This window comes from Hakea prostrata, chromosome 1 (genome assembly GCF_041222555.1).
Source record: "Hakea prostrata isolate BN-2017 chromosome 1, UWA_Hpros_2, whole genome shotgun sequence".
Taxonomy (NCBI): domain Eukaryota; kingdom Viridiplantae; phylum Streptophyta; class Magnoliopsida; order Proteales; family Proteaceae; genus Hakea; species Hakea prostrata.
Genome location: NC_142600.1, coordinates 66,788,776 through 66,803,229, shown reverse-complemented (window position 1 = coordinate 66,803,229; position 14,454 = coordinate 66,788,776). Strand labels below are relative to the sequence as shown.

General features: G+C 40.8%; 1 protein-coding gene across 1 annotated transcript; it reads right to left on the bottom strand.

Annotated features, from left to right (window-relative positions):
* Nucleotides 1–12,876: 12,876 nt before the first annotated feature.
* Nucleotides 12,877–14,173, bottom strand: LOC149029482 (putative expansin-B2). Its single transcript, XM_089150931.1, has 4 exons — nucleotides 13,978–14,173; nucleotides 13,730–13,842; nucleotides 13,324–13,511; nucleotides 12,877–13,207 (listed from the first exon to the last, which is right to left on the bottom strand). The coding sequence occupies exons 1-4, from the start codon at nucleotides 14,171–14,173 to the stop codon at nucleotides 12,877–12,879; spliced, it is 828 nt and encodes a 275-aa protein (XP_089007057.1).
* Between the last annotated feature and the right edge of the window lie 281 nt (nucleotides 14,174–14,454).

Here is a 14,454-nt window from a genome sequence, read left to right as displayed (position 1 = left end):
ACCGAGCCGGCCTGGCAGGCCACCCACATGCAGGCATCAGCAATCAATGTTGAAAGGAGGTAGATAGGATGAACTCGGCCCTTATTTGAGTTGGGAGAATCACACAGACGAGTGGAATGAATTGCTTGCAAGGGTGCCCACGAGAAAATCAATTTAATAGCAACTGCGGACAGTCGGCCAATAATTCTTGTCAAGTGGAGGGTAAAGTCGAACTATCTCAAATGGCAGCACGAGCCTCAAGCAAAGAATCCCCAAACAAAGGACAAGGATAGAGGGCACCAACACGGACACGTGTGGTGGGACGGCCGAGAGCGCGAGTATTTAATTGTAGAATGATTGTTATCATTCTCTTCACCGGGACGAGGCATCATCACGGTGATAGTACCAGGACACGGCTCTACTATGATATAGTGGTGATTTCTCACCAGATTATCGTGGTAGGTGTACCACATGTAATTTGGACTTGACTCATCATCAAGTGCCACCATCCTCTCCAACAAGTGGAAGAGCAAAAGGGGAGTTCGAGGTGGACTATAGCGAGGAGGCGACGCGGACGCCTACGCTCCGTGGGGGGGGGAGGCCCGGGCCGGCTCGGCCGTAAAGGTTACCAAGACAAGTTGTAAACAATGCCAATAATGACAAGAAAATAAACACAGGCAACCAATAAGGGCAGCCCCCACGAATAGGGGAAGGCCATCCGAAGGCTCGATTAGAAGGGGCTCGAGCGAGCCTTGATAATCTTTGATTGCTTGTCCAAGGAAGTGGATAGCACCACCCTCGAAAAGAGGCGGGGAGTTAACAGCGGGACCGTATGCTGATTGGAAGCGGGGCGCACAGATGGCGAGGATCCCAAAGGAAACCAACCGGGCTCTACGAGAGGGGGCGAATCACGCCCACGCAAAGATTAGCGCGGGATGATACCCGATAGGAGCGGGACAACCGCCGGAGTAAGCAAAGAAAGCGCCCTCCACCGCCTCTCAACTCCCACAACAAGGGGCACTCCCACCATCTCGTACGAATGCGGAGAATCATCCACATTTGAAGCTACGCAGCCAATCAGAAGCCTAGGAAGGCGCATTAGCAAAGTCCATAGACGGAAATGCTCGCCTCGCTAGCGGACTAAAAGGTAGAACGCCACGTGAGATCCAACATCAAAGAAAGAGCAGTGGACCGCCTTCTCTTGGGCATCAAGCGATATCCATCCGTTCCACCATCCCGGTCTCCCAACCTGGACAAGGCGACTTGGGCGAGGAAAGGCAAACCGAGAAACCATGAGAAAGACGATAAGAAGAAAAAGGAAAGAGAATCCTCGGGTCTGGCGAATGCCTGTGGGTGAACAGCCTTCGACCCTTGTTGAAATAGCGACAAGGAGATATGATGAGATGGAGATGAAGAAAGGCGGGACGGAGAGGATCCAGAACAAGACAAGGGATCGGAGAGTAGCGGCGAGGCATAGAAGCGAGCGGGAAGGAATATCCGCCCTCTCGGAAGGGCTTGGCCCGCTTTGCCCTCGGACCAGGATGTAGCGCGGGGGCTTCCCATGAGAAGAAGACACGAGCCAAATCTAGGGGTGGAGAGTAAGCGAAAAGGGGCGCCAATAGCCAACTGCCAGCGCACCCATTGGGGAAAAGCCGGTAAGACAAACTAAAGGAGGGACTGACCAGGAAGCGCCGAAGTAAAAGCAACCAGGTGGGTCACCACTCCTGAGTAGCACAACCAAGATATGGTATATGGTCGGTCTCCAGCTAAGGCGCATTCTCCACATTCAAGGTAACCCTAACTCAAGTCATCCCCGGTGTGCCCGACTTTGGAAGCAGACCTTTCTCGGCTAGCTATTTTCGGTATTTGAAAAACATGGCTAAAGGATAAGGTATTTTATTTTAAAAAGTGACTATCCTTTCAATGTTGGTAGGTCGGCACTCAACTAAAGGATTTGGGGCTGACGAAGACAAAGACGTATTGCTATTCGGGATTTCTTATTACCAAAGCACAGCGGACGTTGAATTGACTAAACCATGCCAGTGGGCCTATATTTCTCTTCAAGAAGAAGAAGGGGACAGGACCACGCCTTATGACGAAAGGGGAGAGTGAAACCTAGAACGATACCACTCCAAGAACGAGACACGGACAGAAAGCGGCAAGAGTGAGACCTCGGAGAAATTTCCCTACGGGACTCAATCCAATACCTATTTGAAGTCAAACCAGTTCATCCATCTAGGTGAAGGGCAAAGGAAGCAGCCGGGATATGGTTTATCCGAGGTCTTTTCGGAGTTTCCTCAAGCCAGGCGAGATCATTCCAGTTTATGGCTATCCAATGGTTGTCTCTTTCTCCCTCAAGTTATGTTACATCGCCTTCCATTCCTTCTCCGGGGACTCCTTCTTAGCTAGAGATTAAGTAAGGGGCTCTGCTCTTCTAATGAATAGTGCTCTATCTAGGCATGTTAGCTTTCTTTTAGGATAGCAGATTCATTTTCACGCCTTTACTTTCCCCTATCTAATAAAGATAGTATCAGCACTTGTTATTGCAGAGTCGCCCTTCCAGCGAGTGCTATTTCCCTTCCCCGATCCAGTACAATTTGAGTTGCTTTTGGAGATAGGATTCCTTCCGCACTCTCCTTCAATAGCAATAGCTAAGGCCTTTGTGCTAAGGTAAGCTCTCCGGAAAGTGCCGGTCCTTCTCCATATGAGTCAATAGGATCCAGATCAAATAGGCCAGCCAATAAGGTAGTAAGAACGGCCGATAGATACTTTATATATCTTTCTTTACCAGTTTATCCTATTTTATAGAAAGATTTCCTTGCTTTGCTTGCATCCCTTGTTGGAACTAAAAAAAGTAAGGCTCTTGGATTTGGAAGGTCTTCCACGTCTCTATGTCATCCGCTTTTCCATATGCATAGTAAAAGCTTATCTGCGGCAATCAACGAGTGAAGCCGATTTAAGACCATGGGATAAAGATGTGGAAGTTTTTCCGAAACTAAAATGCATTTACGTGAACTCCTCCGCCAACACAAACCCGGCAAAAAATGCCCTTCCAATATATGTCCCTCCTATTATAATAGTATAAATGAAATTCCCATTCAATGAAGGTTTGACGCTGCAGGCTTGATTAGGTTGTATAGCTGAATCTGGTTGATTAGGGACGTCCTGGATTGGATGAGATTTGCGAAAAAGGCTAGCAGGATTAGCGAACATTCGGGGTTTGCTGGAGAAGCTGGATTGCGTGATTAGCTTGCCTAGCCTGATCATCGGGAATAGCGAGACCGCTGGCCTGGCCTTTCCTAAAGCTGTGAAAGCTTAGGATCATTTTGATAACCATTCCGCACCCCCCCATCTTGAAGGACATAAAAAGAGCAGACTATGTGGGGAATATCATATCGGATGTGGACTATTCTACGCGTCACCCCACCAAAGCAATGGATTGGGACGAAAGAACGCATAAACCACGGAACGGATGGGCCGCACGCAAGTACACGACGTTGCCGGACACCTAACGACACACCACGCGCAACGCGCCCTGTCAAACAGAAACTCGATCACCGCCGGGTTGGTTGCTGCCAACAAAGCCCTAAGCAAGAGGTCCCAACAAGCCGCCGAACTAGAACCAAACTACGGCACTTAGCTAAGGGACAGACCGACCTAACAGCCAATAAACTACGGCGGAATCAGGTATAATTCACTCTAGAAAGCTGAACGAAGCACCGACCGCATGCCGGAACATTGGACCTCAAACGGCCACTTGCAAAGAGCATGGATAGAACGGGAGCTATTGCTAATCGAGGCTCACCGCCGGTTCAAGACACAGGTATCCCCAGAGACCACGCTAGCGAATAGTACGAGCGCACGAGCCTCGAAGGAATGCGGAGCGCTTATAGTAGCGAGCACCCCCTTAGAACCTTAAACCAAGACAGAAAGAAAGCAAAAGGAGAAGGAAGAGAAGGGACTAATAGATGTTATCCTACAGCGGGACTAGAAGGAAGGGAGCCAAGTCACTAACTAGAGGAAGGGCACGATGCGGTCGGTGTAAACCTATAAAGAAGGAAGACACCGGAAACCGAAAGAGGCCACCACCCCCACGAAAAGGGGTTCGCAAAGGAATTGAAGATAAGTCTGGCGACTGACGAAGGGTGACAACTTTATCTATAGAAGTGCCAATAGCCAATAAAAGATAAAAAATCTACTATTTAAATATAGAGATTCTAGTCTAGCTAGCGTAGTTCAAAGAATTAAATGTTGAGAACAGCGACAGCAACGCAACACCCAAGGCGAGAGGGGGGAGAGACCCAGCAGAGGTACCACCATGGCTGGGATGTACACAGCGGGAAGGCACACGCCCCCCGACCGGGACCCCAAAGGGCGGAAAGGGGGGAGGGGGGCCCAAAAGGAGGGGAGCGGGGGAGAAAACCCCACAAAAAAAAAAAAAAAAAAAAAAAAAAAAAAAAAAAAAAAAAGGAGAGAAATAAACCATAGACCAAAAAGAAAGAATGAACAAAAAAACAGAATAATAGAATAATCGAGTATCAAACGGATAAGTAAAGTGAGGCAAAAATCCACACAACCAGCGAAAAGTAGCTCAAAAGAGAATAAACTAAATAAAATCTAATCCCAGAGCTAGTACATTGGGTAACTAAATTGTTCCACTATAGACAACATCCTATAAGTGTAAACTCATAAATAGCACAAGGACCACCAATGGTCGGACTAAGCATCGAGGAGCAAACCACCCGGATCTTGAGTAATGGTAAGCAATCACCCCAGAGATATGCCTCCGCACTCCATAGGGACCGTCATAGTACTCGGACGCAGGATAGTCTAACAACATGTACAATAAAGGAATGAGTTTCAAAGAAACTCGGAAAGCATTAAAACCATAATAACATAAATGGCGGATTCGAACAAACATAAATGCAAATGATAGAGACAAACAATGAATGAATGAACTAACCAGATCGGTCTCAGGCGACATGCTTTAAGTCATAGCACCGACTCAGGAAAGCCACCACATCCTCAACCATTAAGATATCTGGATCCTCACGGATCACACCGGCTTGAGCAGCGAGTAATGGGTCCATCCGGACAAACCAGAGGGTAAGCAACACACCTCCACAACCATGAAAGCGCCATGTCGGGTAAAACCTAGCAAATGCAAGTCTTCACAGTACCCAAGTAGATCCAGAACTCCACCCGCCCGACGATCCCGGTACCACACTAGAGTCCTCAAGTCACGACTACGGACTCACAACCAACACCACAAGGAACGGAAGCCACGCCCCACGGGGTACGCAAGCGTGAGCCCAAGTCTAACCAAGCAACCCACAAAAAGGCCCCCAAAGGACCCACGGGGTAGGCGAGCGCCAAATCCCAGCTACCAGGGTGGTCAAACCCCATAGGCGACATAACAGACATCCTAGCCAAACACACAGACAATCCAGAATGTCACCAAACGGTAGGAAGGTGTCCAGAGGGACGAAACATCCCAAAATCCCGTAGTAGTCCAAGGACAGAAGTGTCAAAAGGACACCTCTCCCAAACCAACAACATACACATGCACAATCAACACACATATATGGTAACTCATATATGGAAAGAAACAATGAACAATCACGTATAACATTGGTAAGTAAATCATACATGAATCAAAAATGAAAAGAATGCACGAATCAAAGATCAAAGAGATATCATGTAAGAATCTAATAGGAATCATATCTATGATATCAAATATAGAAACTAGACAGCACATGTAATTAAGAAAAACAACCAAACCAAAGGATCCAAGAAGTCAAGTAAGATCTCGGCAAACGAGAAGAAGGTCCAAACAAGTATATACAACATAAGAAAGACTCAAGAAAAAGATACCAAAAACAAAAGAAAGGAACTAGGAGTGGAGTGCACACCAATCACACCAAGGAAAGCCAAAAAAAAAGAGAAGAAGAAATCCGAAGGTGGTTCAAAAGGGACAACAAGGAGACTAATCAGAACAACAAAGGGACCTCAAAACACCAATCAAATCAAGATATCAAGATCCAAATTAGGAAACAAAAAGTACCATAAAAACAACCATGGATCTGATGAACAAAAGAAACAAAGACAAGAACAAAGGAGGATGGACAGCGTAAAGGTATCATAAAACATACAGATCCAAGGAACAAGGCTAGAACATAAATCTAAAAAGGAAAAAAACCACCAAAGAACACCAGCACAGAAGAAACAAGTATGGAGAAGAGAACACTAGAGATCTATAGATTATGGACATGGAAGGAAAAAAGAATAACACTAATATGATCAATATAGAAGATCCAAAGAGATCAGAACAAATCAGAAGTTAACAAAGATTAGATCATGGTTGACATGACCAAGCTGCAATGACATGGTAAGATCAGCAGCCTCAAACAGGATGACAGAGAACAGCCAGAGATGAACAAGAATCAGATTCTTCTCGTCTCAACTCAAAAAGGAAAGAAAAACAAAGATGGAGGAGAAGAAGAGAGAGTAAAACCGATCAAAAAGAAGAGTTGAGAAGACCGCAAGAAAACACCAAGGATGCAAAGAGATGACGAGAGGTCGTGCAGAGAGTTGGAGGCAGCAAATACAAGTGGACTCGAGATTGGACTAAATAAGCAAGAACAACCAATGCCAAAGAAGAATGGTAGTGGATGGTAGGAACAAACAATGGCAAAAAGACCAAAAGAGGAAGAAGGTCAATCAAACCAACAAAGGGCACACATGTCAAGTACACCTAAAGGTAAAAGCCAAACCAAGAAGAAGCACCAAGTCCACAACAAAGATAGAACATAAATAGAAAATCAACCAGACAAAGGACACCAAGAGGATGCCCAAAGTGAAAGGTAGACCACAAAAAAGCGGTCAAGGTAGGCTGGGTTAGAAGAACGTATAAAAGCACAACGAACCGATAGATAGTCAAGTAATGGCAAGAGAGAAAGGCATGACAAAAGAAGGCACAGAAAGAAGGAGGAAACAAGACAGTGAGTGCAAGGATAGTAAACCGAGAACCGCAAAGAATCCAGATGCAGGCAAAGGAAACCGGAATAAAGAGGCGACATAAGACAGCTCAATGAATTGCATCAAAGCTCTCGTTCGAACTTCATCTACGAGAATTCTAAACAAGAACTCGAGACTTGAAATGAATCCAAATGGAGGTTCTTTCTCAGGGCGTAAGGAATAGCACGCAAAAGACAGCCTGGAAAGACAAAGACAGGATTTCTTAATAAAAAGCGGTGGATGAGCGGTAATGGCTGGGGAAGGGGGCAAGTACATCCATTCATCTCCTAAATCTTTTATATTGTTTGTAATAAAAAATAAAAAAATTTCTTACTCTTCTTTCTTTTTGTGATGATAAGTGATAACTCATATTTTATTTTATTTTTTTCACAAGAATGGTAAACTAAAAAGTCTTGCATTAATGATAAATATGTACATTTTTTTTTCTTCGTCTTTCTTACTCCTGCTATACATCTCTCTTTGACCAGCATATGAAGTCATGTAGGACCTATTACGAAGTTCTTCCACAACTGCGACAATGCATTTTATGTTAGTTTATGTTCACAAAGATATTGAATATGTAATAACTAATATGCATTTTTAATCTTGTTGCAGTGCATTGTATCATGTTCACTTTTACAAAGAATATAAACTAGGTGGTAAGAGAAGTAGTTATTTAATCATTTTTGTGGCAAGATAATCATATTCACTTACAATGGTATCATTGTAGATAGTCCTTTGAGATATGCTTGCTCGGATCAACGAAAGTTGCATTCCTTCTCCAAGTAAGTATTTACTAAGATTTACTTTCTTGTCATTTTCTAATCTAGTAATCTTAATTTCTTGTGATCAATTCAAGGATTATAGAATGGATTTTGTAGTATTTGATTTGAAAGTTTATTTGAAGCTAAAATTGTCATAGAAAATGCAATGCTTTTCCTTTTTCAAAAATAATTGATTTGTATTCACATAGAATCCTTCAACTTGAATGGATCTCACTTGGGATTTTTAAATAGAAAAATTTTGATTACATCATTGAGGGCTCACAGTAGAAAGTTATAGTGAAACAACTCATTCAACTTCCTTCAGATTTCGTTTTTTTCATTCCTTGGCTCTTTACTTCTTCTCAATTTCATAATATCATCTTACATGTGTGGTAGTATTGGTCATTGTCATTATTGCTATCCTTAGTTATGTCCTCTCTCTCTTTTGGTTCTTCTAAGAAAATATATTTTTTCCTATGTTTGCAACGGGTTGGTTTTTCATGTAAGTTCAATCTAAACTCCTAAGTATATTATATTGACCAATGCTTAAAGATTCAATCTGCATCAAGGTTTTGATAGACTTCTTTGGTTTATATCTTAGTCCGCATTCTTTCACAATTATTTTATGATGTAATCCATCTTTTTGTCTTGTTGTTTGGATGGACTTGTTAAACCATCCAACCTCCATCACCAAAGACCTATGACACTTTCATATTCTGTAGTGCTACTTTGAATGATGTGTGTGCAATTAAATTTGTGCTAGATATTTTTGGGAATATTACTGGACAGGTAATCAATTTGGATAAAAGTGAAGCATTCTTCAGCAAGAATACCCCCCGTGAGTTAAAAGAATCAATTCTGAATTGCTTGGGGATTAAAGAGATGAGTAATTCATCTACCTATCTGGGTAGCTCTCTGAACCATGGAAAAGCAAGATCTGGTAGCTTATGTCCAATCCTGGATAAGATGAAGAAGAAACTGGCGGGATGGAAAGCTCATTCCCTATCTTTTGCAGGGAGAGCCATTTTGATCCAATCTGTGATGTAGGCCGTGCCCATTTATCACATGCAATATGTGCTGTTCCCGAAAAAGGTGTGTAAGGCAATGGACTCTGTGTGCCAAAAATTTTGGTTAGGGAAAGCTAATGAAGGTAAGAATCTCAATCTTATTTCCTGGGCTAAATGCTGCAGACCAAGACAGTATGGAGGGATAGGGTTCAAAAATTTAGAAATGATGAATAGGGCCCTGTTGCTCAAACAAGGATGGAGAATCCTTACTGAGCATTCCTCGGTATGGGCCCAATGTATTAGAGCCAAATACTTTCCTCACACCACTATTTTTGATCCCAAGGTGGGAAAAAAATCGGGCTCCCCCTTTTGGAATAGTCTATGTACTATGATTCCGGTGCTTAAGACCCTGATTGTTAGAGTTGTGGGTAATGGGGAGAGTACATCTTTTTGGTTTGACCCATGGATTCAAAACACACATGATCATGTTGTCGGAGAATTCAATATGCATTTTGCACAGGATAGGGTGACTGTGGCTGAAGTGGCTAGAATGAGAGGTAGACTTGACTCGGAAATCTCTCTCACTTTCCGTCCTTTAATTGCATTAGCTATTAATAATGTTATGCTTTCTGATGAACAGGATTCCTTGGAGACTTAGTTGCTCAACTGCAAAGTTTCTAACTACTAAGTTAGCTTATCAACAATTGATGAAAACCTCTTAGTCGTTCAATCTGTCAATTTTATATAAACAATGGTGGTCCATCTTGTGGAAACTTCATATTCACCCCAAATTTATTATGTTTTTTTGGCGATTGCTCAATGCAGGAATTCCAGTTAATGCAGTTCTCACAAAATGGAGTAAGAATCCGGATAGATGTGTGCTTTGTGGTCATAGCGGAGAATGGAGTTGGCATCTTTTCTTCAATTGTGAATGGACGAGAAGAATATGGATCGCAGGGCCACTAGGATTATGGACTGAAATGTTACCTTTCTCTGACATTAACAATTATTGTTTTGATTTGTTTTATAACTCTTCATATGGGAAACCTATGCTAGGCTGGATTTTTTTGTTATCATCATCACTTGTTACATGCTATGGCATGTACGTAATGACGTGTTGTTTAGAAAGGCTAATCCAAATTTAGAAAGGGTGATGAAAAACATTTATTCGTGGTGTCAATATCTAAAAATTCACCCTTCTGGGAACTCAAGTCATTCCCATCCAAATGTAACTCATGTTTCTCATGATGAGCACAGTGGGATACTATTCTCACACATGCAAAACTTAGCACCTATGCATCTAACAATGTTATTCTATGCAGGTACAATGCAACAATCAACAAAGGAAGTGGGATGTTGCTGGGGGATCACTTACTCAGGGAAAATCGTGTATTGTTGCTATGGCAAACAAGAAGGCGGTTCACTAATATCATCGATAGTAAAAGGATTAGCATCAGGGCTGCAATTGGCACTAAATCACAAGCTCCGGATAGAGTTAATAGCAACCAATTGGAAATGCATCAATCAATATTTGCCGAGACCAACTACTCCTTGGCCGATAGAAATAATCCATGATCTTCTATTCTTAGCAACCAAGACACAAGCAATTCCAATTGATACATCTGAAGAACACGAGTTTCTATGGAAGGCCAAACTCTTAGCGGAAGCGGCATTACAGGATCAACAGTCAGGCGAATGGAACCAGATAATAAATAGTTTGTAATAAGATTTTTTTAACTGCTTTGTATCAAAAAAAAAAAAAAAAAAAAAAAAAAAAAAAAAAGACCTATGGCTCTCCCACTAACCCAACTATTACCACTTTTAGAATAAGACACCATGATTGAAGGATTTTTACCCATAAAGAAAGTGGTTTCTTCTCTATCTAGGGCTTACATAAGCTTATTTAGGTTCATGGATTCAACTAATGTAGATATGATGTGATGACGCTTTCCCTCATAAATATTTATTTATTTTTGTTTGATTCATCTTCTTCTTGTTTTTATAATTTTTATTCTTCTTTTGATGGCAGGTTTGAAAAATTAGGATCCATGCATCTAAGAATCTCCATTTTTTATTTATTTTTTCTTTCCCCCATTGGTTAGGCTTCAAATACAAGACACATATAGCAATATTTTGGCATATTAACTAGTACTATAAATAGATAAATTTTTACATAATAAGCAATCATTACTTTTTTTTTTTTGGTAGAATAGTCAATCATTACCATACCTTGATCAAATAGCAATTTTATAATCAAAGGATCCAAATTTCAAAGTGTGTTAACTTCATTTTTAAAAATTACTAAACTCTAAATGTGAATTCTGCATTATTGCTAAAAGACAAACTTTGTTCAAAAATATTCAATATCTCTGTTTGTTGCTCACGTTTAGAAATATAAAGGATCAAGTGCAATTTGTAAGACCAAAGACCTAATCACATAAACTTCTAGTCAATAACATATCTATGCAACCCTATTTGCCGTAAGCTCTGAAATTGTGAACCATCAAAGACAATAAAACAAATACGAAGACTAATAAAGACAACTCACACTTGATACTCAATATATGTAGAACTAGCATAGGATTCCCTCAGTTGCAAACCAATTGATCAACAACCATTTAAAAGAGTAGAGAGAATGACTTGCATTTGCACATGAGAGTTCTAACTAGTATATATATATTGGATCAACTTAATCAAAGGGAGTGATTGAACAATCTTTATAGTGAATTCAAATTTTGAATTGATCTAGGAAGACAAGTATAATGATGTAGACCCTCATCCCTATAACTCTCAATCTCAACATTGTTTATTTTATTTTATTTTTATTTTTGGGAATAGCTAGTTGATAATATTAGAAAAATAATGTACAAAAATTACATTCGATAATAAATCTTCCCTCTTGCATCATCTAATCTAAAATGATCAAAATGACTGAAGCTCAAAATCGAGATTTATAATTATATCAATGTTAATATGAAGATAAGGTAAAAATCTAGCATATGATCAGAGTCAAATTAACATTAAGACTAGAGCCAAAATTATGGTCAGGATCATGGTTAAAATCAGATGAATACTTATTACATTGGTAATGAGGATATAATTTATTTTTATTAATTTTCTACAAAACATGGTCATGTTTTTAAAATTTAACACTTGTCAAGTATTCACCCATGTGGATTAGAATTAATTTCTCTCCATATGTGTGGTAGGTTAAGACTCAAATCAGTGCCAGGATCAGGCAAAGATCAAGGACAGAGTCAGGGCCAAATTCATGTTCAAAATCAGTGTCTGGGTCAGGGTATAAAATCAAGGACGGGCCGGGACAAGCTGGGCGGGCCAAAGAATAATCCCAAGCCCGCGTTTGGCCCTAGTTTAGGGCCAGAATATTTTGGCCCTAACTCGCCCTTAGGGCCAAAAGCTTTAGCCCAAGCTCTATTCGGGCTTATGGCGGGCTTAGGGTGGGTGAGGGCCGCCAGGGCCAAACTTGCACCCCTAACCACGTGCAAACAAAGTTACTGTTTACCAAAAATGAAAAATAACGAGACAAAGTTACTTAATCTATTATGTAAAAGTTAGATTTCTCGTAATCAACATTACGTTCAGACTCAGTTCTCCCCTTTGAATAAAGGATATAAGAATTTTGTTTGGTAACATGAATCCATAGATTCATGAATCTGAGAATTATACCCATTTGGTTGTAAAAATCTCTTGATTCATGAAATCTAGAGATTCACCTTTTTACACTAAAAACATGAATCTGTAGATTTATGGGTAAGGGGTGAAACCCAGAGATTTCAAAAAAGCTATTTGCACGTTCACAAAAATCACGTTAATCAAATAGTTTTTTAGGATGAATCCACAGATTCCATTCCACAACCAAACATTTAATTTTATAAATTATGACTCCATAGATTTGAAATCTCTAGATATTTGAAATCTCTAGACTCATGTAACCAAACTAATTGAGTTAAACACCATTTTCCACTGGCGCCTTCAGCAAAGACACACTTTCTCTCCTCGTCTCTATCTTATTCAACACTAGTAATACACCTAGAAATCAAACATGGGTGGACTCATAATTGATTAAAACTCATCATCACCATCATCGATCAGGTTTGATAATTGGAGACCGATCGGTAAGTAGCACCGGCCTTCCATCCTGCAGGAATGGCGTTGTTTACCACAAGTTTCTTGCCGGATTCAAGCGATGTTAGCCTTAGAGAGAAGGGAGCTTGCAACTGAGAGCCATAGTCAAGCCTCCAAACTGCACCCCATGATTCCTTCATGGAGATCCATGTCTCTGAGTTCCCTTGCTTGAGTTCAACACCACTGAGATCTCCATCGCCGTCCTCAAATTCGATTGCCACCGCAAGGTACTCGGAGTTGGAACCAGAATCAACATGGAAGGCAAGCTTTGTTCCTCCGTAGTTGCACTCCACTCTACAGTTACAATCGCATATATAAAATATGTCCTTAATTAGTAGTCTTTCTGCTACTAAGTAATAAATGAATTAAGCTAGCATGCATGCATGTTCATGGAAGAGTAATTAACCCACCTTCGATATTGAACCTTCAAGGTGCCGGCATTGCGTAGTTCATCAGCTTGGCCAGACTTGGCCATGTCTCCAAATGAAGTCCCACTCATATCAAAGTGAACTGACTCCGATGTGCATCCGGGGCACGCGTCGGTGATTGTAATCGTCACCGGATTCCCTGAACATGCATCATTGTCTGTGCATTTAACCTGAAATTGATGAAACTGTAAATATATATATATATATATATATATATATATATAAATATATAAAAAAATATATATATAAATATATATATATATATATATATATATATATATATACGTAGAGAGAGAAAGACCAAAAGAAGGAATTCGAAAAATTAAATGTAACCCAACTCAGTAATTGGCTCAACCATGATACGTAATGTGTTTAATTGATAAATTACCTGGTAGCATGCGCCACAGCCTTTGCCTGATTTGAATAGAGAAGGGCCACCAGCTGATACCATGGAAGAAAAGGGAGTTTGCTCTACAGAGGTTCCATACCCACAAGCACCACCTGCACGCATATGTATGTACAGTTAAGTTTAATTATAGAAGCTCTTAGTGAGTAAAATGGTATTAGGCAATCACACTGCTCTGTCTGTCTTTCGTTCTCTTTCGTTCTCTTTCGGTTCTCCATTTTAATATTTACCATTACTTCCCGCACCAGTTGGATTTCCATACCAAGTGGCTCCAGCAGGTGACCAACCAGACTCATCCTTGGATGTATTATAACTTATAAGTGATCTTGGATTAAAGCAAGAACAGTAATCTGGGAAAAAGGAAATAGCTAAGAGAGAAAGTGCAAAACAGAAGAAAGATGGAGCTTGAATAAGTGAAGAAGCCATGGCTAGATACTAAGAGAGAGAGAGAGAGAGAGAGGTTTCAATGCTTTAGTGCTACTAGCTTACTTAGCTTGATTTGTTGGACTAATCAAAGAAACTAGCTGGTATTTATAGAGGAAGAAAAGCAATCTAGATCTCTAATTCTACATGTGGTGTGTTATCGAGAAGTCAAGGGGATGAAGATTGTTGCTCAATCAAGTAAAGAAATATTTGGAAGCAAATCTCATAAGATCTCCGACCAAAAAGAATCTCATAAGTTCTGATGCTCTACGCTAGGGTAACTG

Excerpts from the sequence above, each read along its gene's own strand:
- LOC149029482 (XM_089150931.1), bottom strand. The coding sequence starts at position 14,173 with ATGGCTTCTTCACTTATTCAAGCTCCATCTTTCTTCTGTTTTGCACTT. Across the intron at positions 13,843-13,977 it reads AACTGGTGCGGGAAGTAATG|GTGGTGCTTGTGGGTATGGA; the intron begins GTAAATATTAAA and ends ATATGCGTGCAG. Across the intron at positions 13,512-13,729 it reads GCTGTGGCGCATGCTACCAG|GTTAAATGCACAGACAATGA; the intron begins GTAATTTATCAA and ends CATCAATTTCAG.